The 27,875-nt window shown below is 54.6% G+C and overlaps 13 protein-coding genes across 13 annotated transcripts; 6 read left to right on the top strand and 7 right to left on the bottom strand.

Moving 5' to 3' along the window:
* Nucleotides 1-44: 44 nt before the first annotated feature.
* On the bottom strand, nucleotides 45-1,952 carry ASPACDRAFT_1859931 (uncharacterized protein; the record flags this gene model as incomplete). Its single annotated transcript, XM_020197711.1, has 3 exons — nucleotides 45-986; nucleotides 1,055-1,261; nucleotides 1,362-1,952. 3 exons carry the CDS (start codon nucleotides 1,950-1,952, stop codon nucleotides 45-47), a joined length of 1,740 nt encoding a protein of 579 aa, XP_020052034.1.
* Nucleotides 1,953-2,949: 997 nt separating this feature from the next.
* Nucleotides 2,950-4,845, bottom strand: ASPACDRAFT_81785 (FMN-dependent alpha-hydroxy acid dehydrogenase). The gene is made up of 5 exons (XM_020205956.1): nucleotides 4,701-4,845; nucleotides 4,559-4,617; nucleotides 3,257-4,493; nucleotides 3,130-3,203; nucleotides 2,950-3,072 (listed from the first exon to the last, which is right to left on the bottom strand). Exons 1-5 carry the CDS (start codon nucleotides 4,726-4,728, stop codon nucleotides 2,986-2,988), a joined length of 1,485 nt encoding a protein of 494 aa, XP_020052033.1. The 5' UTR covers nucleotides 4,729-4,845; the 3' UTR covers nucleotides 2,950-2,985.
* A 764-nt stretch (nucleotides 4,846-5,609) lies between these two features.
* Nucleotides 5,610-6,106, top strand: ASPACDRAFT_64176 (uncharacterized protein; the record flags this gene model as incomplete). Its single annotated transcript, XM_020203972.1, has 2 exons — nucleotides 5,610-5,618; nucleotides 5,708-6,106. 2 exons carry the CDS (start codon nucleotides 5,610-5,612, stop codon nucleotides 6,104-6,106), a joined length of 408 nt encoding a protein of 135 aa, XP_020052032.1.
* Nucleotides 6,107-6,983: 877 nt separating this feature from the next.
* On the bottom strand, nucleotides 6,984-8,463 carry ASPACDRAFT_1891529 (NAD(P)-dependent alcohol dehydrogenase). The gene is made up of 2 exons (XM_020198627.1): nucleotides 8,256-8,463; nucleotides 6,984-8,167 (listed from the first exon to the last, which is right to left on the bottom strand). The coding sequence occupies exons 1-2, from the start codon at nucleotides 8,313-8,315 to the stop codon at nucleotides 7,025-7,027; spliced, it is 1,203 nt and encodes a 400-aa protein (XP_020052031.1). The 5' UTR covers nucleotides 8,316-8,463; the 3' UTR covers nucleotides 6,984-7,024.
* A 403-nt stretch (nucleotides 8,464-8,866) lies between these two features.
* Nucleotides 8,867-10,812, top strand: ASPACDRAFT_126487 (D-mandelate dehydrogenase-like dehydrogenase). Its single transcript, XM_020196939.1, has 8 exons — nucleotides 8,867-9,143; nucleotides 9,221-9,319; nucleotides 9,379-9,493; nucleotides 9,549-9,665; nucleotides 9,724-9,806; nucleotides 9,868-10,149; nucleotides 10,199-10,717; nucleotides 10,771-10,812. Exons 1-7 carry the CDS (start codon nucleotides 9,063-9,065, stop codon nucleotides 10,415-10,417), a joined length of 996 nt encoding a protein of 331 aa, XP_020052030.1. The 5' UTR covers nucleotides 8,867-9,062; the 3' UTR covers nucleotides 10,418-10,717; nucleotides 10,771-10,812.
* Nucleotides 10,673-11,341, bottom strand: ASPACDRAFT_1875833 (2-oxo-4-hydroxy-4-carboxy-5-ureidoimidazoline decarboxylase; the record flags this gene model as incomplete). Its single annotated transcript, XM_020198070.1, has 3 exons — nucleotides 10,673-10,717; nucleotides 10,771-10,870; nucleotides 10,938-11,341. The coding sequence occupies 3 exons, from the start codon at nucleotides 11,339-11,341 to the stop codon at nucleotides 10,673-10,675; spliced, it is 549 nt and encodes a 182-aa protein (XP_020052029.1).
* A 563-nt stretch (nucleotides 11,342-11,904) lies between these two features.
* ASPACDRAFT_126485 (uncharacterized protein) lies at nucleotides 11,905-12,761 on the bottom strand. Its single transcript, XM_020196938.1, has one exon. It carries the CDS (start codon nucleotides 12,553-12,555, stop codon nucleotides 12,052-12,054), a length of 504 nt encoding a protein of 167 aa, XP_020052028.1. The 5' UTR covers nucleotides 12,556-12,761; the 3' UTR covers nucleotides 11,905-12,051.
* Nucleotides 12,762-13,408: 647 nt separating this feature from the next.
* ASPACDRAFT_1859925 (SDR family oxidoreductase) lies at nucleotides 13,409-15,151 on the top strand. Its single transcript, XM_020197710.1, has one exon. The coding sequence runs from the start codon at nucleotides 13,459-13,461 to the stop codon at nucleotides 14,656-14,658; it is 1,200 nt and encodes a 399-aa protein (XP_020052027.1). The 5' UTR covers nucleotides 13,409-13,458; the 3' UTR covers nucleotides 14,659-15,151.
* ASPACDRAFT_1891526 (uncharacterized protein) lies at nucleotides 15,138-16,620 on the bottom strand. Its single transcript, XM_020198626.1, has 3 exons — nucleotides 16,526-16,620; nucleotides 15,868-16,492; nucleotides 15,138-15,782 (listed from the first exon to the last, which is right to left on the bottom strand). The coding sequence occupies exons 1-3, from the start codon at nucleotides 16,577-16,579 to the stop codon at nucleotides 15,154-15,156; spliced, it is 1,308 nt and encodes a 435-aa protein (XP_020052026.1). The 5' UTR covers nucleotides 16,580-16,620; the 3' UTR covers nucleotides 15,138-15,153.
* An 808-nt stretch (nucleotides 16,621-17,428) lies between these two features.
* Nucleotides 17,429-18,685, top strand: ASPACDRAFT_54995 (homoserine dehydrogenase; the record flags this gene model as incomplete). The annotated part of the gene is made up of 2 exons (XM_020202944.1): nucleotides 17,429-17,459; nucleotides 17,607-18,685. 2 exons carry the CDS (start codon nucleotides 17,429-17,431, stop codon nucleotides 18,683-18,685), a joined length of 1,110 nt encoding a protein of 369 aa, XP_020052025.1.
* Nucleotides 18,686-19,190: 505 nt separating this feature from the next.
* Nucleotides 19,191-20,539, bottom strand: ASPACDRAFT_1907323 (glycoside hydrolase family 28 protein; the record flags this gene model as incomplete). Its single annotated transcript, XM_020198842.1, has 4 exons — nucleotides 19,191-19,525; nucleotides 19,585-19,714; nucleotides 19,792-20,214; nucleotides 20,273-20,539. The coding sequence occupies 4 exons, from the start codon at nucleotides 20,537-20,539 to the stop codon at nucleotides 19,203-19,205; spliced, it is 1,143 nt and encodes a 380-aa protein (XP_020052024.1). The 3' UTR covers nucleotides 19,191-19,202.
* A 2,242-nt stretch (nucleotides 20,540-22,781) lies between these two features.
* ASPACDRAFT_126479 (DUF2434 domain-containing protein) lies at nucleotides 22,782-25,012 on the top strand. The gene is made up of 2 exons (XM_020196937.1): nucleotides 22,782-23,722; nucleotides 23,789-25,012. Exons 1-2 carry the CDS (start codon nucleotides 23,166-23,168, stop codon nucleotides 24,762-24,764), a joined length of 1,533 nt encoding a protein of 510 aa, XP_020052023.1. The 5' UTR covers nucleotides 22,782-23,165; the 3' UTR covers nucleotides 24,765-25,012.
* Nucleotides 25,013-25,249: 237 nt separating this feature from the next.
* Nucleotides 25,250-27,422, top strand: ASPACDRAFT_126476 (acetylornithine transaminase). The gene is made up of 3 exons (XM_020196936.1): nucleotides 25,250-25,504; nucleotides 25,578-25,817; nucleotides 25,884-27,422. Exons 1-3 carry the CDS (start codon nucleotides 25,367-25,369, stop codon nucleotides 26,943-26,945), a joined length of 1,440 nt encoding a protein of 479 aa, XP_020052022.1. The 5' UTR covers nucleotides 25,250-25,366; the 3' UTR covers nucleotides 26,946-27,422.
* Nucleotides 27,423-27,875: the final 453 nt, after the last annotated feature.

The following is a 27,875-nucleotide window of genomic DNA, read 5'->3' as shown; positions in this document are numbered from 1 at the left end:
AGCTAAACATCTAGATAACATCACAAGCATTAACCAACTTCTGTTTACTTCTTTCTTGGCCTGGGAGGCGGATTCCCCGGCGGCATTTCCCGAGGTATAAACTTGGGCCGAGTTCGGCTTGCGCGGGCTTGCTCGGCCGCCCCCGCAGAAGTAGACTCACCCTCTGGATAGAAAGTCCTATAGGCCTGTATCAACTCCTCGTCACCGAAATCGCTCGGCCCGGCGTCGGGTAAGCCGTAATAGGGATCCCTGTCCGCCTCCAGAGTCGAACGCAGGCCATCATCGTAGTGATGACGAGGGTCCATGTGTTCATACTCTGGGTTGGCGCGTTCAGGGTACGGGCGGAAGTGCGGCGGCGGCAGCGGCGGCGGCGTAGGATATTGGGGGGCATGATTGACATAGCTCGGCTGAGGGTGGCCATATCGTGGGTCACTCATATAAGGAGGGTCATACATGCGGTGTGCACTAGTGCTCATCGGCAGGGGGAGTGGCGGAGGATAGTGTGCGTTGTTGGTGAACTCGTGGTAGTCCTGGTAGAGAGAACCGTAACCGGGACCAGACATCTGGCGCGGTCGAGGAGAACTTGAATGGAAGTAAGCCTTCTTCTGATAATCCGGGTCGCGCTCAAGAAAATTCTCCATGTTGCTGTTGATTTTGGCCCGTCCACCGGGACCCATGTTCTTGTCCAACTCGACCAGGTACCCGGATTTACCCCCAGAGCTGCCCGAGCTACCACTGCCATGTGGACGAGGCTTGGTGACTGGGGGGTGATCACCGTTTCGCTTTCCATGTTTCCTCGATGGAGCTATGTTATTGTGGTTGTTCGAGGAAGCAAAACCGTTGCTGTTGGCATATGCCAAGCCCTTCTCTGCGCTGCTGCCGCTACTGGCATGACCCCATCGTGTCGAATTGCCCTGTGGACTGAGAGAACGCGGGTTGGGAGAAGTGTCCGGCCTATGCTGTGGAAAGGGGTATTGACCCAGGGGCTTTGACGGCGGAAGCATGTTGATGTTAGACTTTGGTTCCTTGATCGAGTGAGGAATAAGACACTTACGGGGCCATATGGGTGCAGCTGAACCGCGACTTGTCTTTGCAGCTTAAGAATGTAAGCCTTCAGGTCGTGGATCGTTCTATCCTTTTTCTTGGATGCCCCCCGTCGCTCGGTTATCAGAGTGATTGGGTCAGTGTGCATACACGGCATCTTGATGGTCTGACATTGGAGGCAGCCTTCCTCATCGATTGTGCACTCTTTCCTCAGGTTCTGCTCCCACGCAAAGAAAAAACAACGGTCAGCCAGCCCTACTCGATCACTCTATCTTTCTAGTAGAATGAAAGAAATAACACCAATGGAGTGAACCCACCTTGCAACGGTCACAAGCGATCGGGGTGCGGGTTTTCCGCATCTCGATGTACTTTTGGCGGATCGCCTCAGAATGATTGGCCTCTGCTTCATACTTCCTGCGCCTTTTGATCTTTCTTTTCGGGACGTAGTCTTTTCCGCTACCTTCCACCGCATAAGCTGCGTCTCTGTTCATGGGATGCTCGCCTTCATCTTCACCATCTTGGTGCTCCTCGTACTCGTCGTCCGCCTCCACCGGGCGCCAACTCTCCTTGTCATCGTCGCTCTCGTCGCCGTTTTCTGATGATGGCGAGGACTCTCTCTCATCATCCGCCTCAGCCGCGGGGTCACGGTCCGCCTCCCGGTCCGGTCGTCCGTCAGTGATGCCTGCATCATCGACTTCCGGCGGCGGCGTCAAGGGGACCGTCTTCTGGCGGTTGCCGCTGACCTCGCGCAGGGCGTTGACCAGCCGAGTCTTGAATCCCTCATTTTGGTCATTGCTGTCCGGGTCTGAATGACTGTCGCTGTCGTTGTGGACAGTGAAGTCGCTGTCCTCATAGTCCTCATCGCTGAGCCCCGCTTGGCTCGAGGATCTTTTCTTCGCTTCCGACATAGGTTCTTGTTGTCTGTGGAAGTTTGGCAGTAGTGCTGGGTTTGGTCTTTATCAGGGTGGTAGTAACTGCCGGGGTTCCTCTGTTGATGCAGAAATTATGAGGAATATGTCTGCTATCTGGGGACTGATCACCTTAAATGAGTTGAGACTCCCCGCTATGAAAAGCTGATAATGATAATGGCCTTGTGGAAGGCGGAAGAACAAGAGACAAAGAATCTTTGGCTGAACTGTGACTCACATTGTGAGTCCAAACAAAGAAAAACAAAGCCTTCTTGTACGACAATGGGCAAACGAACGTCTGCAAAGACAGTGGCCCGAGTTGGCTCTTCGAAGACATTGTTATTGTTTCTTGCACCCGTAGTCTTTTGAAAAGAGCGGAGCGTAGTCTGTTGCTAGATTGCTTGAGAGTTTAGACGGTGGTTTAACTCTCAGAGTCGAGAGGTGTTGGGAAACAGCATCCCTCACACTGCAGATAATGAAGCAACACTCGGACTCTACAGCAAGACAGGCTGTGTCTCCAGGGAAAGTCAACCGGACGGTTGAGAGATTGCCGAGTTGATGATAATTTGACCTCTAGTATTGCAAGAACGTGAAATCCCACTTGGAAGACGGAGAGTTATTGTCCGATGGGTAGAGTAGGAGGTTGGTGCAAAAGGAAGATCTCTTTGCACTTGGGACAAAGGAAGTGGAGTCACGCCGTCTCTCCCAGTCCAGCACAATCACAAAATACGCACAGACAAAGCCTCTGTGCATGCCATTGTGCATATAACAATGCCAGTGTTTGATACCATTGATCACGTAGGCCAAACTGGAACAACATAACAGGGAATATCGCAATATGCTTTGTTACTGAAATGTTCCAGGATAGACAGAACAAAAGCACACAAATCGGCGATTATCATTAGCCTACCTGGTTTCTAGACTCTGACGGTTCTGCACACTGATCAATGGTTCAAATGGGTCATGGTGAACAATTACGAAGTTGATTATACAAGTTCGAAGTTGAAAGTTCATGCTGCATTATATGATATGTCTACAACTTGGCACGGAACACATTTCGTACACTGTCGAGCCCTGAGGGACCATTGTAGATTTGTTGTTCAACAATGCGGGTGTTGATCTGTTTTGAAATTGTGAGTTAGAAGGATGCGGCGAAAGGGAAAGCGAAAGGACTTACATGCTGAGGGCCCAGGTCCTCGACCCTTTCGACACCGAGCAAGCGCATGCAAGTCTTGGTCTCGTCGGATAGAACTAGAATCGATGATTAGTACAAATGTAGCCAAAGCATCAATGGAGTGTCTTACTTTGCAAAGTACGCTTCACACCCTCAACACCACCGGCACCCAGACCCCAGAGTGCCGGACGGCCAACTCCAACTCCTCTTGCACCCAGACAGAGAGCCTTGACAACGTCTGTGCCACGGCGAATACCGCCGTCAACCCAGACTTCCAGCCTATCAAACACTTCGGGGCAGTATTTGCGGATCTCCAATAATGTGTGCACCGCCGGAGGTGCAGTATCCAGCGCGCGACCGCCGTGGTTCGACAGAATGATGCCCTTCACTTGTGGGGTGTGAAGGGAGGCAATGTAAGCGTCCTCATGCGTCTGCAGACCCTTGAGAATGATGGGCAAATCGGTCTGCGTCGCCAACCACGGCAGAGTCTCCTTCCACGTCAACGAAGGATCGGTACCGGCGAAGAGCTGTCGGCCCACGCCGCCTAATTGGGCCGTGTCATCCGAGGACTTCTTGTCCGCGGCCATCGCAGCGCTAGCAACCGGTGCCGACGCCCCGACAGCATTCCCGCGTTCGTCGTCTTCGCGCTTGCCGGGCACCGGAGCGTCCAAAGTGAGAACGATGAATTTGAAGGCCTTGAGCTTCTTGATGCGCGCCAGCATCGCCTCGCTCTTTTTGCGATCCACCTGCACATATAGCTGCCATCCGAACACCTGGTCCGGAGCGGCGTCTTGCACAATCTGCTCTGGGGTCATCGATGCATTGTTGGAGACGATCTGCATCGCACCAAAGCTGCGACACGCTTCCGCGATACCTGCCTCGCCAGCGGGATGGCCCAAGCGCGCCATGGCGGCGGGGGAGACATAGATCGGCATCCCCAGGTTGTGGCCCAGTAGCTTCGTATCCAGGTCACACTTCGTGCAGTCCACAAATACGCGGGGGCGCAGAAGGATTGACCGGTAGACTTCTGTGTTAAAGTGTTTGGTGACTTTGTCATCTGAGGCGGAATAGTAATAGGCCCAGGCCTTTTTGCTGATGTTTTTGGTGGCGACTTGTTCGAAATCGTCCATGTTCAGAAGGGACTCCATTGGTGGCGGCCCTTCTGTCTCTGCGGCTGCTGGTGCCGGCTCTGCTTGTACTTTGGGTAGGGTGTCTGCGTTGATGGTCCCAAGGAAGTTTTCGGGCTTGAGGTTCTCCTCCAGAAGCCCTGGAGGATGGATTGGGTCGTATTCTTCAGTGGCGTCTTTGCCTGCGAGCTTGAGGATGATCTTGGCACCGCCAGGATGGTCGGATAGAAAGTTGGTGACCTTTCCCAAATGAAGTCAATTTTTGAACCATGAGCCATGAGTAGGACAATTGGGGCTGCTCATACATCGTAAACTTTTCCGTAGAGAATCACCCAGCAGCTCTCTGCGGTATTGTGTTTTGCGACTAAAGGGAGGTTAGCCTTCATTCGACTATTGCTCATGTGAGGCACGATTGAGTGTATCGTGGTGAGTCGCTATGCAACATACCTTCCGCCGCATCGAATACCTTGCTCATCTTGACGGATCGCAGAGCTCAGCTATCGGATTGAGAATGAGAGACAATGAAATGAGCAGAATGCGGAGAAGGAAAGAGAGGAGGAAGCAGAAGAAGAGGAGAAGTGAGGAGAAAAGGCAGCGTAGCCAAGGAGTGAGAGTCGGACCGGCATGCAGTTGCAGGCCAAGCAATGCAATGTCCAGACCCCCATTTTAGTAACCGAGCAGGAAGTTGATCGGCTCATTGAAGACCGATAGCAGCGGGCTGATAAGCGTTCTAAGGTTCAAAAGATGGGGGAGGCGGTGGCTCTCTGACCGAGTTGGGCAATCTCGATAGCCGACGGGTTCTGGCGTTGAGGATTAGAGAAGGGAGAATCGTTATTGGTGGAGAAACCCAGTAGGCTGATATCATCGCTTCCCGCTCCCTTCCAGGTTGACTCTTGTTACTGCAGTACTTCTGACTTACACAACTCCAACCACGAACTCCCAGGGCTACTGACCGATGTAACGAGTCATAAATCACCATACCAGCTTGAACTGCATTCTGCACAAATTTGTGGCATCTGAAGGATCGCCAGAAATTCCCAACACTGTCCAAGTCCGCGACGTGTTGCTGGAGATGGTCTGATGCAATATCGCGTCTTCCAAACTAAGCCACTTCCAGCTGCAGCTGGTCCACGTGAGCGGCAACAAGAGAAAAAGAAACTCGACGGTCAACCAGCTGACACTCTTTCCAGTTCAAAAGAGAATGCGTTCATAATCCCCTTGAAAAAAAAGTCGGTCTGCCAACAACAAGAGACGACTCTGACGTCGGGAAGCTGTTGCTGGCACAACTCACTCTTATCCGCGCCTCACCCTGCCCCATCGACGAACCACATCAGGTACCCTGTATGACGCGTCGAAATGTTTGAGGTGCGTCAAAGAACTGACCCGGGCCTTTCAATCCTCGTCCTTCGATGACAAGTTGCTGGTCGCATGCTGATTTCAATGACCACTCACAGCGTCGCGCGGCAGATCGCTACCACCTGCGAATGCACCGTGCCCGCACGGTGGCACTCACCTCCGACGAGATCGTGGAAGTCCGCGCCGCCCAGCGCACCTTCGAAGGGGCCTACGTCCGCACCGCCCTCTCGCAGTTCTCCTTCGCCCTCGTCGTCCTGAAGATCTTTACCAATGAGTTTTACAGCACGGGCGCGTTGTTCGCCATCTACGGCACCGGCGTGCTCATGATCGGCCTCTACCGCCGCCAGCAGGGCAACAAGCAGTTCTTTTCGGAGCTCGGGGAGGATGGGATCAACCGGCACAAATTTCGAACCAGTGGGAATGCGGTGTTGATCCTCACGGCCTTGAGTATCGGGGCGTATGCTACACTGATCGGGCTTACATTGAGGTTGAGATAATAGCGGGACTCTCGGTCGGTCGACGCAGATCTCTGGCAGTGCTGTATCGACGAGGGCGGTACGAGTGTAGTAGAGGGAATATGCGCAGGGCTAGGTGCGAGAGTATTCTCAGGGGCTTTCTCGAAAGTTCTTGGGTGATCAGCGCGTAAGATGACCACTCAACTGCTGCGACATATAGAACGTAACGGGTTGGCAAATCAGATAGTGGAGGATCGGAATGTGCTACTCATCGTGGCTATCATCTTTGCTGGACTGTTACCTCTGGCATTTGGTGAAGAGAGCACGAGACAACTTACTCGAAGGGAGATAGATCCTGATGGGGATTGCTCGCTGCGAAACGTCACACGACTGTGCACAGCCTATGTGGGCTTGTGATTCGGGACGGTCCATTCGTCGCGCCAACGCATACCGCATCCCTCCTTTCCACGACACATCAATGACACAAATCCCTCGAAAAGCGAGGGGAGAAAACTGCCATGACTAGAGTTTGAACCCAGAAACCCCATGGCGGAAAACCCAGCCGCGTATAGCTAAGGACTTGAGGATCTACTACCTATCATCCACGCCTCAGGCAGCAAAACAAGGCTCAACACGGTCACGGGCGTGTCACTTGCCTTTTCTTTCTCCACTTCGTTGTGCTTTAATGGTATTCAGCCTTAGCGATCTAAGCATCTGGGCAGTAATCCGAATCCACTACATCTTGAGTTGATCGAAAAAATCAAATCACTCTGGTTCATTCTATCATCACCTGGGTAGGCTCAAACTTATTGACAGCTATGATAATCTCTAACCTTTACCCCACCATGCATCGTAACACCATAATCGCTCGCGTCATCATAATTTTTCATGCCCCACCATCTCCTGGGTATAATCATAAAATAACATACAAAAAATCAAACAGGGAAAAGACTTGCCCGGTCAGCTCTCAATAACGACCTTAACGACGGGCTTACCCTCTTCATCGACACCCTTGCCCGCCAGCGAGAAGGCCCGATCCCCATCCGCAAGCTTGACCCGGTGCGTCACAACCTGCTGCTCCACGGTATCAAACTTCCCGCTGGCCATCAGCGCGATAGCAGCGGGGTACGCATAGCCGTCATACCGGAAGACCCCGATGATATCGACCTCGCGCAGGGCGGCGGCGCCCACCGGCAGGGTCTGGATGGGGTTACCCATCCCGATCTGCACGAGCACCGCACCTGAAGCCGCAGCGTAGATGCCCGCCTGCACGCAGGCCGGCACGCCCGTGCAGTCATACACGCGGGCGAATCCCGACGTCGCACCGTCCGCCTCCTTCAGCGCCGCGGCCACCCGCTGCGCGTTCTGCAGGGCATACGTCGTCTGCTCGGCGTGCGGCGCGTCCTTGGGGGGCGGCGGCGAGCTGGCGGGATCGGCTTTGGGGATCAGGGCGGTCTTCAGCCCCAGGCCCAGCGACTCGGCGATGGCCAGCCGCGAGGCATCGATATCGGCGACCAGGATGGAGGAGAAGTTCTCGGAGACGGCCAGCGCGGCGGCCAGCAGGAGGCCGATGGCACCTGCGCCGAAGATCAGCGCCGGGGTTTTCTCGCCGACCGACTGCGCGAGGGCGACCTCGTCCCGCGTCGGGGGCCGCGACCGCCGGATCGCGTGCAGGCACACGGCCAGGGGCTCGACCAGCGCGCCCCCGGCGTAGGAGACGCGCTCCGGCAGCTTGTGGCACATGTCCGCCGGGTGGTTGGTCAGCTCCATCAGCGTGCCGTCCAGGTGCGGGAAGACCTTGGCGCTGCTGCGGAACTGCATGTTGAGGCAGATGTTGTAGCGGCCCTGGCGGCAGAGTGCGCATTGGCGGCACGGCAGGCCGACCTCCATCGCGACGCGGTCGCCGACTTGGTGGCTGGTCACCTCAGGCCCGATCGCCGTCACCACGCCCGAGGACTCGTGGCCCAGGCACATGGGCGCCCGCACGACGAAGTCGCCATTGCGCCCGTGAGTGTAGTAGTGGAGGTCGGAGCCGCAGAGGCCGGTGGCGCGCACGGCGACTTGGACTTCGTTGCCTTGGGGCGGGGAGAGGGGTCGCGATTCCTCCGGTGGTGGTTAGCTGCGGTTCAACGGGGTGGTGGGTGTTGTTGTGATGGGAAATGCGGGGTTGAAAATAGCTGGTAGCACTTACTAGACGAAGGTCTTTGGCGCCGTGGAGGACGAGCGCTGTGGTGGTTGTAGGGGTAGCCATGATGAGCTCAGTCAGAGACTTGTTTGAGGAACGTGAGAGTGTCTCTAGACTGGAATGGGAGGAGGGGAGGAGCACTCATGCTTTAATTTGACTCAAGCGGAGAGATGAGGGGATTGGGAATTGAAGCGGTAGCCGGCGTGGGGTCAGCCCGGACTTTTCTCCGCGTCGGGTTTTGATCCCGTATCTTCAATAGCCGACGTATTATCCGCGCATAGAGGATGTATGGTACAGTATCAGTATCTTCTTGACACACTCACAAAATACACGACGGTCCAGCATGAACAGGTGGAACAGGACGCATAGTTAGATAACCAGAGTACCTCCTCGCAACAGCTATGTTCACTCAGAGTTTCAACTGCGGTGACGAGTTGAAGTATCCTGTCGGACAAAGAACTGGTGCCTTTGTCCCCCGTGTAATACAGTTCTGTCCCAGTAATGTAACCCGCAGGTAATACACAACGCAACCCCCACGCGATCGCTGGAGCAAGACAGCCAAAACAGCCAGTCGCTGGAACTTGATTGAATAGGAAGGAAATAGGCAAAGCTGCGATGGGGTCATGGCGAGATAGATAATGAATAATCACATGTGGCTCTGGAGTTCAGTAGTTAAGTTGACTTTCTAATCTTGCATTTCTCCTCCTTCCCTTTCTTCTTCTCCTCTCTTCATTCCTCAATCGCATCTCACAACTTTTCCCACCAACATTTACCCCGCGCACACCCTTCTTTTCCCCCTCCAACTCTGACATCATGCCCGCCGCATTATTGATCGGTGCAATCACCCATTCCCGCAAGGAATGGGAAGACCTATCCGCCATTCTGACCCTCAAGGTGAGACCTTTTGTGCAATCCATAATCAAGCACATGCAAGCACCGAGGCGACAACGGATCTAATGCGTTCGATCTAGGAATTCCCCGAGGGCACCCGCGACGACTTCATCCGCAATAGCAAGGAGGGCCAATACGACGACGTGGTCGCGATCTACCGCTCGAATACATCCACAAAGGTACGAGCTTTTCTCCCTGATCATTTCATGATACATACCAACATTTAATGTTTGGGTAGTTCACCGGCCCCTTCAACGCAGAGCTGCTCTCCGTCCTTCCCAAGTCCCTCAAATACATCTGCCACAACGGGGCAGGCTACGATAATATCGATGTCAAGGGATGCACAGAGAAAGGTATTTTTCCCCACTCTTGCTGGTAGGCATCAATTGCTAAAAGAGCGGGACTTAGGGATTGCCGTCTCGAGCACCCCCGTCGCGGTCAACAACGCCACAGCGGATGTGGGGATCTTCTTGATGATCGGCGCGCTGCGCCAGGCTTATATTCCAATTTCTTCGCTGCGCGAGGGTAGGTCATTTTGCACTCGAGGGGAGTGAAAGGTTGATGCAGATATTAATTCGAGCAGGTAAATTCCTAGGACAAACGGGACTTGGCCGTGATCCCCAGGGTAAGGTTCTGGGTATTCTGGGCATGGGAGGCATCGGTCGCGTGAGTTGCTGTCATTACCGGGAAGACGATACGAGTTGGGGTTGCTGACCTGGGAGGATAGGAAATGGCCAACCGTGCAAGAGCCTTTGGCATGAAGATCCAATACCACAACCGGTCACGGCTGTCTCCGGAGCTCGAGGGAGACGCTACGTATGTCTCCTTCGATGAGTTGCTGGCTACCTCCGATGTTTTGAGTCTGAACCTGGCGCTCAATGCGTCGACCCGTCACATTATCGGGGAGAAGGAGTTCCAGAAGATGAAGGACGGGATTGTGATCGTTAACACGGCCCGTGGAGCGCTGATTGACGAGAAGGCCTTGGTTGCTGCGCTCGAATCCGGCAAGGTAAGATACCACCCTGAGGGAAGTTTGGGGTACGTGCTGATGATTACAGGTTCTCTCTGCTGGTCTGGATGTCTACGAGAATGAGCCTGAGATTGAGCCAGGCTTGGTCAGCAACCCTAAGGTGATGCTGCTGCCGCACATTGGTACCATGACGTACGAGACGCAGCGGGAGATGGAGCTTTTGGTCTTGAACAACCTGCGGTCGGCGGTTGAGAAGGGTGAGATGATCACCTTGGTGCCGGAGCAGAAGGAGGCGTTCGGAAAATAAGATGCCACAGTTATGAATGATGGACTAGATTTTCCACATTTTTGGTGGGACCTGGGAACCAGCGTGTATATAGATCTAAAGAGAGCTTGTCATCCCCAGTGCTGTTGCAAGTCGTTGAACGACCCAATACATTCTTGGTCACGTCGTCGCATTATCCTAGTGCAAAAGTAATAGGCGTATCTCAAATTGAGAAATAATCGGTGACCCGATACTGAGTTGCATTTCAACAACATTCAACAACGTTGTGAGCCAACCCTACTCCAACTTCCGCGCGCGATCTTTCGCAATATCACACATAGCCTACAAGATGCAATTAGCATCCCTCCACCACAAGATTATCTCCGTCAACATACCTGAATAGTCTCCTCAACCTCCGCCTCCGCATCCCCCCTATCAATCCTCTTCCGCATCTCCTCCATAATCACATCCCTATCCCTCCCATTAACAAAGGTCCTAAACCAATCAATTAGTCCCCCTCTAACTCCAAAAAATCCACACCCATCAGAAAAAAAGAACGTACACAAACCGCAACCCCGGAAACTTCTCCTCGTACTCGGCGTTCAAGACCCGCAGTCGCTCCGCCTGCTCCTCCGCCCCCGTGTTCAGCTGCGCTTGCTCCTTCCTGCTGAGCTCGCTCAGATGCTCCGTCGGGCCGGCCTTGGGCCGTCCCAGCCGGGGATGCGAGCCCAGGATCCCGTACAGGATCTCGCGGTCCTTGGAGGAGTCGGCCGCGGACAGGGCCGACATGCGGCCGCCGACAGCGTCGATCAGTCTCGCGTAGCTGTCGAAGGTTTGGTGGGCGAGGACGGGCGCCATGAGGGTGTGTAGTTCGGGCGACGGCTCGAAGAGGGTGTCCAGCACTTGGAATTGGCGGTCTCGGGGCTCTGACGTCAGGGTTGCTAGGGCGGGGAGGGAGGTGGACATGGTGAGTGGGTGTGGATGGAAACGGTTGAGGTAAGGTGGGTATAGAGGGGGTTGAGTTGGTTCCTGATACAGATAAATAGCAGAAGGCGTTCGGATTCAAATAAGATGCTGATATACTCGTCCGGCCGCACGGTGGTGGTCCCCACGTCGGCCGTCTCCGAGCGGGTCTAGCCGAGATCGCGGCGATAGTGATTGTTGCTCTTATGTACTGTCCTCGGTAAGAGTTAGGCGCTCTGTCTTCAGCTTGTACTGGCTAGACGACTCGTTAGAGCTCAAGTCCTCCACACAGTATATAATATAAGTGCCTCTCAGAGTAATAGCCTGGGTTATATGGCTCGTGGACAATTACGAAGCGATTCTTGACATTCTGCTCATCTGTATATAAATCAAAAGCATGCAAACAAGAAATACAAGTATCCCGTAGAAGTCAAAACATAAAGAAACAAAATGTCAAACAGAAAAGACACAACTCCAAATCAACTTAAACAGCCAGCAGCAAGGTCAGCAAGCATCCATGATTTAAAATCCATGGTTTGTAAAACCGCAGCAGATAAAGTGCGCTTCGCGATCAACCAATAAAAAGACACTTCCCCAGACGCGTCGAACAACAATTGAACGCGCTCAAAGAACCCCTCGCTCACCACCCAGTGCAAAGTGAGCGTCACTGACCGAGTATCAAGCCCATTGACTCAATACCGTCAAATTCCAAATTAACCCTCAAAGAGTCCGTTCCAATTTCCCGGATCATACCTGTTGGGATCCGCAGGGTTTTTACTATAACCGCAAACAGTATCATCGTGCACAACACTTTCCTGACTATCAGCCCATCTATGCTGACTCTCGTCTTCTTCCACATTGACTGTTTTGGTACTCATCTCCTCTCTCATCTCCTCTCTCGCCCCCTCTCTCTCCCCTCTCTCCCCCCCTCTCTCCTCCTCTCGCTTGCTTTTCGCGTTCACCCTCGCGTTCACCCTCGCGTTCACCATCGTGTTCACCTTTGCGTTCACCTTCGCGTTCACTTTCGCGTTCACCTTCGCTTTCACCTTCGCTTTCACCTTCGCTTTCACCCTCGCGTTCACCTTCACGTTTTTCTTCCAGCTCCCCTTCTCCCTAGATCCCCTAGCCAGGGCTCGCAATCGCTTTCTGTTGCGAGCCCTCTGCCGCTGCCCCGTCTCTAGACATGGAATCGAAGTTGAGCGAGAATCTAAAGTCATATTGCGCGATGTACAGCTGATGTATGTACAGTATTGATGCCCGTTCCGAACCTCGTAGCGTCGTGCTAGTCTCAGTATCCAGTTCCTTATACACAGGTACAAACCTCGGTACTCGAACGAGAGACCACAGCCTTTCCAGAAGTTGATGACAGTTTAGAAAAAAAAATGCCCGAGAAGACAGAGAAGCGCTCCTTATACACGAGATACCGGCCAAGCTAGTTAGGCATGCATGCGCTGGCACAAAGGGTAAGGGCCATGGCCCGTGGCGGCCCAAAGGCCGTGCGGGCCGCGGGCCGTGACGTAGTCTCACTTGACTCTCAGTCACAGAATCTACGTAGAACTTACTGGAGTCTATATTCCACAAATGTGCTTATTGTTATGTATGAATGATTGCCACAGGAGGCTGAATAAGTGCGTGCCAGAAAGGTATCGTAGTGATCTTGACTCATAGGTACTGCGAAGCATTATTCCCCCTTAGTGGATTAGGACCTTATTCAACAAATACTCGAATGCAGTCTGGCCTCCATAACTGCTTCTGATGATACTAATGTTTCTATGGCATATAACAGCTGTTTGTCCTATTTATCATCCCACTTTCCTTAGAATACTATAACACCTATTTGCGTATCACCCTGTTACATCGTTTCATAGTTAAGTGGGATGTAGACAATGCTCCTCAAAGTTTGTCAAACCTCCTGCTATGTTGTAATATATAAACAGTATGTTACTGTCAGCTGAACCAGACCAGCGAGGGACCTTCTTTATCAGTGATCGATAAGAGTGTTATCACGTGACCATCCGGACCAGCTGCGGGGAATGCGTCCGGGGAAAATGTGACCGACAGAATGACGGCGCTCGTCCCTGTCAACACGCGGAGTACGACGACCTCCTCCTGCATCCTCGATGGATCTCTACGCCTCCCCTCCGAAATCGTCTACCAATCCCATCTCCCCCTCCGCCGCAACCACCCCAGGAACCCGAGAGCCGAAGCTCCAACTCCCCTCGACCACCGACCCGCCCGGTCCGCAGAACCCGCCGCGACCGCTCGTATGGCTCATCTTCGGCGCGACGGGCCACATGGGCCGCTCCCTCGTGAAGACGGCCCTCAGCCGCGATGACCTGGTCGCGGCCGTAGGTCGGACCTTCGAGAACAGCCCCGAGGCGATGCGCGACCTCGAGGCCGAGCACGAGAACTGCCTGGGCCTGCTGTGCGACGTGCGCGCCCGCGAGACGGTGAAGCAGGTGATCCAGCGGACGATCGCGCGCTTCGGCCGCATCGACATCATCGCCAACTGCGCCGGGTACGGGGTGATCGGCGCCTGCGAGGACCAGGACGAGTACGACATCCGGGACCAGTTCGAGACCAACTTCACGGGCACCCTGAACATCATCCAGCTCTCGCTGCCGCACTTCCGCGAGCGGCGGGCCGGCCGCTACCTCATCTTCAGCTCGACGTCGGGCGCGCTGGGCGTCCCCGGGCTGGGGCCTTACTGCGCGTCCAAGTACGCGGTCGAGGGGCTGATGGAGAGCATGCTGTACGAGGTGGACCATTTCAATGTCAAGACCACGCTGGTTGAGCCGGGCCATATGCGGCGGGATGACACCGGGGACTTGGTTTCGGATCATATGCATCGGGATTTGTTTGGTGGCAGCGGTGGGATGGGTACCAATGAGCATAATCTGACGTCCCCGCTGCCGTTGTATGGGCATTTCCTCGTCAAGCCGCCGAGCGAGCCGTATAATGTCTCCACGTCACCGGCGGCGCATGCCAAGAGAATGCTCATGTGGTTGGGCGATAAGCAGCCGGCGAGTGCGGTCAAGGCGGCGCATCTGGTCTGGCAGCTTGGGCATTGCTCGTACCCGCCCTTGAGGCTGATCTTGGGGACGTATGCGGTGGAGAGTATCCGGGATCGGCTCAAGTGTATCATCGAGGAGATCGAGGATTGGAAGTATTTGAGTTTCCCTTCGGCTTCGGCTGCGGCCGGTGAGCAGCAGCAACAAACACAGCCCGGGGCGGCGACGTTGGGAGGGAATGATGCAGGTGCCAGAGGCGGGGATAGCAGTGGTAATGGACAGGAGAATGAGGATACAGATATGAGGTGACGAGGAGTCACAGAGTTTGATATCTCTTTTCACTCGTGGTCACACCAAACCGCGCCTCTGGCGCAACCCCAGCTTCGACAGTTCGCCTTCGACAATGGAATCTGTTGTCACACAATCGATATAGGGACGATGCTTCAAAAAGCATGTTCCGTCATCCGATGGGGCAATTGAATGAGACCTTTCCGACATTGTGAAATGGGACTAGAGTTGCAGGCTTGGCTCCATTTCAACTAATACGACCTGTTGGCTTTTGGGATTTCGCGAAGGCACTAGATCCTATAGTCCTTTTCTCAGACGAGGAAACCGAACAGCTGTCTTAACGACACGAGATTCATTGTTTGTACAATGACTCTTGTCGAGATGGATCACATTTCATAGACTACTATACATACAAGCCACTTGACGGTAATCGAAGATGTGGCTGAAGAACGCTGCGCGAACCCTAGCGGGATGTAAAACGTAAGGCTAATCATATATCGAAAGCTCGTCCAGCCCCTATTCTTTCACGAAAAGGTAATCGCCATGATAGACCGGGGTAAGGTGCGAGTCACCCACGCTGAACATCGGCATATGCAAATCAAGTCTTCGATTGAGTTCCTCCTCCGAATCAAAGCTGTGTTCGTTCGCCTTCCGCCATTCCTCTCTACACCTCCCCCGGTCGCTCACCTGAGCTTCCCCAACCAAGACTGAACGTTCAATAAGCGGATGCCGAACGAGAACCGGACGCCGGCCTTTGAAGGCCTCAACTCCCCTCCAAGCCCCACTCTTGGTTACGACCCTCTCACGCATCAGCGCAACCGTATGCGGAACATGCTCAGCATCCAAATGGAACACGAACCCGTCCTTCCTTGCCGCAAACCCCACCGACAGCTCCGCCGCGACTCGAAAGATCTCAACCAGATCACGACACCGCTCGTCGCTGCCTTCGCTGTCCGCCGAGTCCCGCAGAAGCACGCGAAATGCCTCACACTGCCCCAGCATGCTCTGGGCAAAGCTCTGACAGGCCGCCTCTAAGCTCTCGCTAGCTGCGAAGGCCACCCGCCAATCGTCGGATCCTCCATGATAATCCGCCTGCAGGAGGTGCGTCAGCGTCTGCCGCCATTCATGGGCCTTGGCTGGATTTGCTGGAACCATCAACAACCGTTCGTCAGCATAAATCCTCAGTATACGTCTTCTTGGACCTCGAAACAAACAACTGTACGCACTCACCCCTCAAAAGCATCTCATACAAACCCCTAAGCTCCGCGCCAAACGACCAGGACGAACCGCCAGCGTCACCGACCGCCACCGACGGCGTCACATAGAAGAACGGATTCGAAATGACCTTCTCATAGCACTGCTTCACCAGCACCGTCTCCAGCAACTTGTTCAGAAACCGCTCATAGGATCTGGGGCTCAGCATTTTGTTGATGGAGGGCCAGTCCCTACACCGACAGAAGGACCCCAGATGCTGGAGAATCGCTTTCTTCTTCATGGGCGCTAACTGCGTGATCTCCTCCAGGGTACACGAGTAGCGTTCCCGGAACCGCTGGATCTGGGCGTACAGTCTCGTCAGATGTGTCTGGAGCAGCTCATCGGTCACGGTAAAGGTCCCATCTTCGGGGCGGTAGCCGAATGGGACGGTCCAAAGCAGGCTCTGGATTTCTTTTCGGGGTTGTCGAGGGAGGGGGGTGCCTTTGCCCCCGTTGATGGCGCACCAGGGGCGGGTTACGAAGGGGATGCTGTTGGGGGGTACTTCTAGTGGGGGGATTGTGTATTCTTGCCGTAGGGAGGTTCGTCGTTTCTGTGTGGTTAGGATTAATGGTGAGGGCCTTATCGAGGGATCGTTGAGTTTCTGTGCGTAGAGCAGTGCGCGACGTGAACTTACCTTGGCGGGTGGAGTCTCTGCCCTTTGCTTCGCTTGCGTGTTTTCTTCGGTCATGTCTGAGTATAATATCTCTAGTGTAAGATCTCTGTACGAACTAAAAACTTCTCTATACAAAAGTACAAGATGCAGATAGTGGTAGTCACGGTGAATGCTTGACGATGGGTACTAGTAGTCACTGCGGGCAACCATGAAGGATAAGTACAGCTCGAGTCCTTCAACGCTAGCTTGACACATTGCTTTGTGGCTATAGACATTGGAAAGTAAAACATTACAATGCAACAGTTGAAGGGTTGTATATACAGAATGCTTTTTCCAGGTGTTATATGATCAAAAATAAACCTGGTCGTTGGTTCGATGGTATATCATGTTTCTCTTTGTTGTTTGTTTCATGACAATGGCACCCCAAGCGGTCGAACAAGATACGCCCAGAATAGTATCGACCACAAAGAGATCCAGAGGAACAAGATGAGCTGGGGCTTCTTGCTCTCAGAGGCTTTGTTGTTTAAGCGTAACTAATGCTGATTATGCGAAATATGCCAAGAACGCTCGAAATATATTGTTCTGATGAGGTTATTGACTCCGACGGTACAAGTCTACACCATACTTAGATGTTCTTAATCCAGAATGGAAGTATGCAAAATGATTCGAAGAGTGAAGGTCCCGCACAGTACTGCTATACAGGCTTTCTCATAAATATACTAGACATCGCGCACTGTTCCTGCTGGATGCACCTGCGCCACTCAAATTGCCAAGCCACATGGCGTGCGCCGATATAGGACGATGAGTCAGCGCTGCCCCGCAGCGGCTTTTGAAGCTGAGCTGCTTCGGTCTTCTCCTCTTCCCCTCTTCCTACTACTTCAGGATAAGGTATCAACCAGAAACAGACCAATTGACCATCTCATCATGCCTGCTCCTATCTATCTCGGTGTTATTGGTAAGTAGCCTGAAAAGCAAACCACCCGTTCTTCCACAACGACAATTGCACATTGTGTTTCCTGCTGCTCCCCCACCAACACGGCCACCCCTCCCCCTCACCGCAAGCCAAGTGCCCGCCCATACTGACCAGCCCATTTACAACCAGGCGTCGGAGGCGTGGGAACCTCCTTCCTCAGCCAGCTGGCGCGCCTGCCCAACGCCCCGCAATTGATCCTCCTCGCGCGGTCGACGCAGACGCTCCTTTCGCCGACGCCCTCCTACACGCCGGCCATCCCCGCGGCGGACTGGAAGACCGCCTCGGCGGAGCCGCAGCTGACCAAGTCTGGGGCGCTGACTCCCGATGAGATCGCGGCGTACCTGTCCTCGGCGCCGGGCCGGTCGATTCTTGTCGACAACACGAGCGACCCGGCGCTGGCGTCGTCGTACCCGACCTTCCTGCGCCGGGGCATCTCGATCGTGACCCCGAACAAGAAGGGCTTCTCGTCGGACCTGAGCCTGTGGAAGGAGATCTTCGCCGCCGCGGCCGAGGGCAACGCCCTCGTCTACCACGAGAGCACCGTCGGCGCGGGCCTGCCCGTGATCTCGACGCTGCGCGACCTGGTCGCCACCGGCGACGAGGTCACCCGCATTGAGGGTGTCTTCTCCGGCACGCTGTCCTTCCTCTTCAACACGTTCGCGCCCGTGGGTGCGGCCAGCTCCGCCAAGTGGAGTGAGGTCGTCGCGCAGGCCAAGGAGCTCGGCTACACCGAGCCCGATCCCCGCGATGATCTGAACGGCATGGACGTCGCGCGCAAGCTGACCATCCTCGCCCGCATTGCCGGCCTGGAGGTCCAGAGCCCCGACTCCTTCCCTATCGAGTCGCTCATCCCCAAGGAGCTGGCCGATGTGCCGTCTACGGCGGAGGGCATTGCCGAGTTCATGAAGCGGTTGCCCGAGTTCGATGGCCAGATGACCGTCATCAAGGAGGGGGCCGAGAAGGAGGGCAAGGTCGTGCGCTTCGTCGGTAGTGTCGATGTCGGCGCCAAGAAGGTCCGCGTCGGCCTGGAGAAGTTCGACAAGGATAGCGCCATCGCCGGCCTCAAGGGCAGCGACAACATCATCAGCTTCTACACCAAGCGGTACGGCGCCAACCCCTTGATCGTGCAGGGTGCCGGTGCCGGTGGCGATGTCACTGCCATGGGGGTGTCGGCGGATCTGATCAAGGTCATTCAGCGGTTGCAGTAGATTGGGGTTGGGGTTGGGGTTGGGCTTAGATAAAAGTTTGACAGGACCGTGGAATATGATGATGATGATGATGTATGCTCGGCTGAAAGAGTAAGCGCTGTTGGGGTTTGAAGAGTAAGCGCAATGTGTGTAGATGTGCTGGAATGGTTTTGACCGAGACCCCGGTCCTAGCGGTTCTACGGAATATGCGTAAAGCGACGGATGTCCCATGACTAACTCTACCCACGCAGCTCACGAGACAAAGGGTCGCCGTCAAATCATGGATTCGTAAACCACCTTCCCTTCCGCATCAAAGTTTTCTACGCAGCAATCAATGCTGTCTCCTCATCATCTACTTAGTCAACTGTTGTCCATCAATAGTTCTCGACGAGGACTCTCCATTACCCAACGAAGGCAGAATTCTCAACGCACGACCTGAAATTCAACACCCTCGAAAGATACCACTCTGCTACAGTATATACACCACCCCTCCACCCCAACCCCCACCACCCCCAACCCTCTCAAACCCTCTCAGATACTAACAACTAATCCCACTCGGCACATTCGTGCACGACGAACTCGTCTTCCCGCCGGAGATACTCACATCCGTCCACGTCCAGTCGGAACAACTGCCCGAGCCGCACACGATATAAATATCGGTGCCCGTGCTCTCGACGGTGCCCTGCACGTCATCAAGGACGAAATCCGTGATCGGGACGCCGGTGGTGGCCGCCTCCGAGGTGTCGTCGTAGTTCTGCTCCACGATGATCCCGTACTCGGTGATCTCGGAGAGCGTGATCTCCTGGTAGGTCACCTCGGAGACGGAGCCGGTGTCGCCGTAGATGGTTTTGATGCGAACGCCTGCGGTTATTAGCTTATGCGGGACTTGACTGTTTTTTTTAGGGCAGGGAAAGGCCTACCGTTCTGCGAGTTCTTGATCTCCGAGTTGTAGAAGGTCACGTTCTTGACGGTGTTGTCGCTGCGGCCGCCGACGGAGCCGATGGACAAGCCGTGGCCGCCGGAGCAGACGCCGCCGGAGAAATAGATGTTCTGTACCGTTGGGGTTAGTTGCTGTTTGATCTTTTTTTTTTGGAAAAAGGGGAGGTTTGGGGGCGATTCGGACGTACCTCGCCAGAGTTGATCGCGACGCAGTCATCCTGGTTGTACACGTTCGCGCCGGTGATGGTGATATAGGTGCTGTCACCAATATCAAACCCGTCCGTGTTCGCGGCGCCGTCATCGTCGCCGTCCGTGTTGTCGATGGTGATGTCCTCCAGCGTCAGGTAGTTGGAGTTGTCCACGCTGAACACCTGCACCGGGGAGTTCTGGATGTAGATCCCGCTGATGACCGAGTCGGTCAGATCGTGCGCATAGAAGAACTTGGGCTTGGTCTTGCCCCCGTTCGAGCCCTCGTCGTCCCACCAGCGGCTGCCGTCGCCGTTGAGGTACGCCCCGCTGGCCCCGGTCACGGTGATGTCCGTGCCGGAGACGGAGACCAGCGGGCCGGACCATTCTTCGTAGCCGAAGGTGGTTTCGCCTTCGAAGATGACCTGGTGCGACATTCATTTGGTGTACGGAGGAAGTGTGAAAATGGAGGGGAATACGTACGTGAGTTCCGTCGTTCAGGTCAGTCAGGTCCAGGGTCGTGCCGGATGGGACGGCCACGCTGGAGAGGATGATGGTCGAGCAGGAGGTCTTCGACTTGCTCGCCGAGGAGGCACCGTTGGAGCCCGAGAACGTGCAGGTGGTCGCCCGTTTCTCCAAATCGCCCACCTTGGGCGCTGCGGTGATCGCAGGGGGCTCAGGAGCCGGGTCGGCGCTGACGGTGATGGCCCCGAGGGCCAGCGAAAAGAGAACGGCCGAGTTGACGAGCATGGTCGGAAGAAACAACGTGAGTAACAACAAGAAAAACCAAGCTTTCGATTGCCCGTCCTTAGTCGACTTGGCTTTTTCTTGGACAGAAGGCTTAGATGTTGGCCTTATATACTGCTGGGGAGCGACGGATCTAGTTCTTAAACTCGCGGCGTGAATTTCCGTGGTGGGATTATCGTGTAGATTAAACCCCATGAACCGGGAGTTTCAGCATGATTTGCCGGCGCGAGGACATGATCCCTGCCAGACTGGGAGATTCGCCTGTGCCTCTGTGATTTGACGATATACATGCCAAATGGTGGGAAAACCATGGCTGGCCGTCGGGGTTGCGGCCAGGGCTCGTCTCGAGGAGGATTGGGTTGCCGATGAAGATACCCCTGTGGCACGCGCATTGCTGGCGATTGGCTCTAGCAGTACTAGGAGGTCGGAGACGGCTCGGACTGATGACGATTCCACCACCCAAAGTAATAACATTGAGGGGCCGGTGGCTTGATTCGCCGTTCGGCAGCCCTGCAGCTAGAGTGATCCGGTGCACGATGAGGAGGTTTGCAGGGCTCCTTGCAGCTCGCTTGGATGTATTCGTCACGGCATAATGATCGTTCATGCAATGGCAGAGCACAGGAAGTCGGTCGGTAGTACTAATTGGTGGAATGAAATCATCTCAATCTTGTCCTTGCCCATTCATGCTCCCTGTCATTTACTCTGCACCGTTTCCGTCCAGCCGAACCCTTGCGAGAAGTCATCATGTCATGCAATGCGAGCGGCAGAAGAGCTTGAGAGAGCATGGAAGCGAAGCACTCCCTTCAATGAGGGCCCCTTTCCTGGACCAAGTCTGCAGCAAAGCATGGCGCACGGACACCACGTGAGCAACAAGCTTCGTCATGCGGAGGCATTTCTGCAGCATAAGCAATCAATCCCCAGGTTTGACTAGCACTCTAACAGCCCGCGTGAGTGGGGCTTGCAATCAGCCTGGAACGCAATGCCAACAACCGTGCATGCAATGCAGCTTGCTTGCTGGCTTGGGGTAATATTGTTCCAACCCGACAGTGCTTCTTTAATCTTCAGTACAATTAACTCAACACAGCCGGACAAACTCCTTCCGTCACATCTTTTTCAAGATTGGTTGGTTATGATGCCTCCAAGGCAAGGCAACAGTAAAACGTCTCAACTGTGCAATATTCCGACCGGGCAGGGTGCGTGAGAAGTCAGTCTCCTCTGCCGCCACCGCGAACGTAACTCTAAACATTTCTCTTCTATCGTCACTCTTTCAACATCAGGCAATTGCTCAAGAATATTTGTGAAACCTTACCTCCGTCCGTAGTAGTACAAGTAGTACAAGATATTGTCCGCAGCGTACCATTCTGAACTTGCTAGATCCGCTGGAGGGTAGATATGGAAGGCACTGGGCACGAGCATCCTACTTCCCATACAATAAATTAACAGCACGTGGATCATCTCGCGCGCTGTAAATAGAATAGAACCGACTTGGTGATAGCAAAGATGACAACTACGTCAAAAAGACGACTACTCAGTATACAACAAGCGAAAGAAGACGAGGATGGGCAAATTCTTGGCAAACCATGCCAAGCCTCCAGAGTGGGGGGGGTTCGGCGATATCTCGTGAATATGCTGGGAAAAGCGGCTAGTTGTAGTTGGGCCATAACCCCAGAACGGTCTTGGCTCGGTAACCAGCAGGCTGGGTGGTGCAACGGGGGTGGTGACGTGCTGTGGTGCCGCCGGTCTGCGTTCGAACCGTGGAGAGGGCGAACCTTAGCTTGACGCAAGCAGATAAAAGGCAGAGTAGCCCTCCACCCATCGGGATGAAGAACTGGTATGAAAATCCCGAGGCCAGGTTAGTTAGAGTGAGGGGTTTTCGTGAGCGCTGTTGGGGAGTATGCCCTAAAAGTAGAATCGATTCGTAGTGGGCTGCTTCCTGACAGTTGTGAGCTTTTTGTGGTTTTTATGGTGGTTGTGGTTGTTAGTAGCTCTTCTGATTATCCTGAGCCTTAGCTTGCCTTTCGTCTGTTCACATTTGATTCTTGGATATGATATCTTTGAGTGTGTGATATCTTGAGGTGCAGATGTGAGTATTCATGGTGGAGCTCTTTGATTCCCCATGTAGACCCGAATGGGGTATGGTTGATGCGCCCGTGGTGGAGACCGGTGACAGGTCGCATTTCCTCCAGTCGCGGCCAGCGCCTTCGCTCCACCCCGTTGTCCTTCCATCAAGTATTCATTCTCTCTCCTTAAACTATACTGAGTTTCGCCATCTTTATCACCCCTCCAACCCCGCCATGAATGCAACTATGATACAGTTCTGGATCCTGGATCGACGGATCATGACCCGAACCCAAAAGCCAGGGTCCAGACTCTGATTGGGTTGCTTGGGTCCTCGGCGCATCATCGACTCGTCCCTGGGTGCGACCTTGTCGCTGATGTCCTGCCGTCATGGCTCCGTCGCGTCCCGAGCAGCTGTAGCTCGCTCTTCCATCTGGTCTCATCAGTTCCCTCCAATTGCTCGATTATTCTGATGGTGATCATCGGCCTCACTCCCTGCTCGGGAACTTGCAAGTCTCCAAGCCGATCGCCCTCTCGCCTGGGGCCCATCCTATCTTGAACCGACCACGCCATGACGCTACTGTACGTTCGCGCTGTCGTGCCTTTCGAGGCCGGGGCCAACTCCACCGATGTACTCATCAACGAGGTTCATTTCAATCGCACCGCCCTCGATCTTTACCACTACAAGCTCTACAGCAACGGGACGCTCTCCAATGGCACGGATTGCTATCTTGCATTCAACCAGTTCAAGCCCCATATGCAGACGGAGAACGGGACGGTCATCAAGGGAGTCTCGTGCTATGCGCCCGTCCGGGATATGGGTTCCCATGCAGCAGCAGGCCTGGCCTTCGCCTTGATGTTCTCCATCTCCATTTTCTTCACCTTGATCAATTTGCGCAAACACGGGCGACGATACTTACCGCATGATCGACGGTGGAGACTCTTGGGTCGCCGAGCCAAATGGATCTGGATGCTAGTGCTTGCCGGCTGCGGAGCGATTAGTTGTTTCATGAGCATCGATGTGGATCGGGACTATGTGGTGAACAGTCCCTTGATTCTGCAGAGTGTCTTCTATACCATTCTCACCCCCGTGATGATGGCGGTCGTGTGGGAAGCTGTTCGGCACTGGTAAGCAGGATCTTCGTCCATAAATCCATCTCTCCCGGATCCTTCCTAACCCGCGACAACCCCCAGGGGCTCTTGGCAGGAGCGACAGATCATCGATCGAGACCCTTACGCATTCAGCAAGTCCAGTACCCGCCAAGGCCAAGAATTCGTGCTTCCGATGATATTCTACGGCTTAGCCCTCGCGAACTTCTTCCTGACCGTTCCGCGCTCCTGGGGGCCGATCGAAATGCAACGAAGCTTGGACCAACAGATGGCGGATGCGAAACCTGCCGCGACGGACATCCGATGGCGCATCGCCAGCTTCCTAGCCATGGGTGGCGTTCTCGTTATCTGCTATAGCCTGGAGCACAGTTTGTACCGCTACCGCATCCGCCCTACAAGTACCTGGGGGCAGCTTATGTTCTACCTCAACGCCGCACCCTCCCAATTCCTCGTGGCTCTCGTGTTACTCGGGTTCAAAGTCGGATATGCGATTGCATCTGCGTATGACTGGACGGTGTCACCGTTGAGATATGGTGTCAGCGGCGGTTGGATCTACGGACTGGGTTATACGCCCCCGCTCCTCCTGATAATACTGTTCAACATCTGTGGTCACTGTGAGTTGAACGACGACCAGGCTATAATCGCTCGTCGCGGTGACCTCGATAATGCCATCGCAGACGACATGGGCGTTGGCCAGAGGAAACCCAGTTGGTGGACAAAGGGCCGGTCGTTTGTTCGGGAGATTAGGAGACAGTCAACTCAGAAAGACACCGACGAGATGGATCGGTATGTTGAGATGGGAATCATCAAACCAGAGGAGCAACAGCAGCAGCCGGGAGAAGACCCCTTCTCCAAACCCAAGCCAGAGACTCAGATCAACACCCGAACTGCCAGTCAGACCAGCGAAGCAACAAGTATGACGGCATTGGACAGTGTTTCGGACGTGGCTCACCGTCATATGGAATATGCGATAGAGTCAGGGAACCTGTCGCGGTGCTCGTCGGACGACCCGGCTGCAGTGCATCCTCCACAGAGAGCCAAGGACATGATTGATGGGTAGGCAGGTGGGTATGTGGTACAATCGCTTGATCAGAGTGGATATGATTGTGGAGTAGCCTGTCATGCAAAATACTATGTGAAATTTGGCCGTATTGTAGCAACTTTGTGTGATACTCTTCTGTGACTCAATCATACAGGAAGTGCCTGAAGACCTCAAGCAACTTGAAAGCCACAGCTTGAGTGATGTCCAGAACCATCCCCATATCCTCAGATTCCTCTTTCGTACTGGGGGGTGACTGTTCAATCATGTTACTTGCAAGTGGGGAAAATGACACGGACATCGGGGCCCTGAAAGATTGATTGCGCTGCAGTCCGAGGACCCGCACCGCGTTCTTGCCCTGTCGGGTTAGCTTCAGCAGATTGGGTGGGCTCTGGGCAGGTGCAAACATGGCAAACTCAGGTGACTCACGGCGTGGTCTGCCGCTCCGATTCTCGGCTCCGATAGGTCGTCGGGCTGCGGTGCGGTGTTTCTTCTTCTGCGAGCGTGCCCGTCGAGTCATTAAATCGCGCTTCCCTACCTACCTAGTACCTCCTCCTGGTATAAAGTTCCCCCCGTTGCCAGAGATCGACACGTTGTCAATTCCCCCAGTGTCTGTTCATACAATGGCTCTTCTACACCTTGCCTCGCGGCGTCTGCCCGCTGCCAGGAAGCTGGTCCCTGAAATCAACTCCGTGCTCCGTCCTCGGTTCACCGCAGTGCCCGTGCGGTCCTTGAGCGCGACAGCTGCTCCTCAAGCAAAGGTGAATTTTCTAACGCGCTGATTGAAATCCCTTGAGTATCGCACTCTATTACTGACATGCGATCATTCTCCAGGATAAAAGCTCCTTGCCTAACCCCGATCCCACCGCCGATTCCGCTTCCTCCTCTTTCATCAATGCTCAAACCCCGTTCATGGTCCCCACCTACGTCCGGCCACCTCCGGTGATGGTCAAGGGGCAGGGCAGCTATCTCTGGGATATGGAGAACAGAAAGTACCTTGATCTGACGTCTGGTATTGCTGTCAACTCTCTTGGTCACTGTGACCCTGAGATCGCAAAGATCATCGCCGAACAGGTGTGCACCCAGGCTCTCCACATATGCTGGCTCCCGGAACACTAATGATGAGGGCCTTTCCTCTAGTCCGAGATCCTCATCCACGCCTCGAACCTGTACTACAATGCCTGGACCGGAGCCCTGAGCAAACTCTTGATCGAGGTCACCCGCGAGTCCGGTGCCATGCGTGACGCTTCCCAGGTGTTCATCGCCAACTCCGGTACCGAGGCCAACGAGGCTGCCATCAAGTTCGCCCGCAAGGTCGGTCGCTCGCGCGACCCCTCGGGCGCCAAGCACGAGCTCGTTTCCTTCCACAACTCCTTCCACGGCCGCACGATGGGTGCCTTGTCCGCGACCCCCAACCCTAAGTACCAGACCCCCTTCTCGCCCATGCTGCCGGGCTTCAAGTACGGAAACTACAACGACGTGGAGCAGCTCCAGACTCTCATCACTGACAAGACCTGCGGTGTGATCGTCGAGCCCATCCAGGGTGAGGGCGGTGTCAACGTTGCCACCCCCGAGTTCCTGGTTGCTCTGCGCAAGCGTTGCGACGAGGTGGGCGCCGTCCTGATCTTTGACGAGATTCAGTGCGGTCTGTCCCGGACGGGCAGTCTCTGGGCGCACGGCCACCCTTCGCTGGCGCCCGCCTCCGGCGAGGCCGCTCACCCCGACATCCTGACCACCGCGAAGGCGCTGGGCAACGGCTTCCCCATCGGTGCCACCATCATCGCCGAGAAGACGGTTGCCTCGCACATCAAGCCGGGCGACCACGGAACCACCTTCGGTGGTAACCCCCTGGCCTGCCGCGTCGCCCACCACATCGTCAAGCGGTTGGCAGCGCCCGAGCTGCAGAAGCAGGTCGAGGACAAGTCGGCCGTGCTGCAGGCCGGCTTTGCTGCCCTCAAGCAGAAGCACCCGAACGTCATCTCGCAGGTCCGCGGTCGCGGTCTGATCCTGGGTGTGCAACTCACCCCCGAGTTCGGCGCCAAGGCTGGAGACTTGGTGGCGGCTGCGCGCGAGCGTGGCATGCTGATCATCACCGCCGGTGAGGGCTGCATCCGGTTCGTGCCTTCGTTGACGATCACCGAGGAGCAGCTCAAGACGGGCCTGAAGATCTTCGAGCAGGCCTTGGAGGCTGTGATTGCTTAGATATGTGGAGTACATGCTTAATGATCATCGAAAAAAAGTTAGAGGTGACAGAAAGACTGCTGGCTCGGGATTCTACACTAACCGCTCGCTGCGGGTCTGACCTGCCGCAACACTGCATCTTGTTCTGAAGATATATTTACATCACCGTTTTTCTTTCCGGCTCATAGCATAGACGTGGGTTTAATAGAATGCATATCAGACATTGTACCTGGTGATGACAATGGAGCTCGAGAAGTGACATCTTCGGACGTGCTTCAGGTGCCGAAGCACAAGGCAGCAAGCATATTCATCCGAGTATCATAGACCGGGGCTCCTACATCGATGCTCCGACTAGTCCGTCCTCCAGTGAGAGCCCGTCGTAGACTCACTATCCTCACTTTCCCAGGCAACGACCAGCCAGCCCCAACCCAACTAGAACCCATCACGCAAGCCGAGCAAAAAGAAATAAACACTACTCATTCCTACATACGCATCCGCATCCCGCCCAGTCAGCACACCCGAGCAAGTGGCGCGAGCCTCGTATACCCAACTCGACTGTATCACCTAAATTCCTGCTCCCCGGCAGACACCGGAGCGAACTGGTGCAACAGCATATGCAATGTTACGGCCATTGAGTAACCATGGAACTACCTGCTGAATGGGGATGGGAAGCAACTTCCAGCCATTCTCCTTATTTGACCTTCATTTATACCGAAAAGCTTACAATAATGAGCGAGAGAGCAATCGTCTCACTATCCCCGGCAATCGCGCACAATGGCACGGGGCGCCGCGAGATCGTCCAAGCCCTTGGGCCATCGATGGCGATCCTCGGGACCGTACATCATAGCAATAGTATCAGTGGCTTTGTTTTCAGGTTGGTCCAATTCTCCAGAACCTCCCGGACCATCGGGGTCTTCCAGGGAATACTGACAACAGGGGATTCCACAGATA

The sequence above is a fragment of the Aspergillus aculeatus genome (genome assembly GCF_001890905.1).
Source record: "Aspergillus aculeatus ATCC 16872 unplaced genomic scaffold ASPACscaffold_19, whole genome shotgun sequence".
Lineage (NCBI taxonomy): Eukaryota > Fungi > Ascomycota > Eurotiomycetes > Eurotiales > Aspergillaceae > Aspergillus > Aspergillus aculeatus.
Note: the sequence above shows the minus strand (reverse complement) of the source record. Positions and strands in the feature narration are given on the sequence as shown.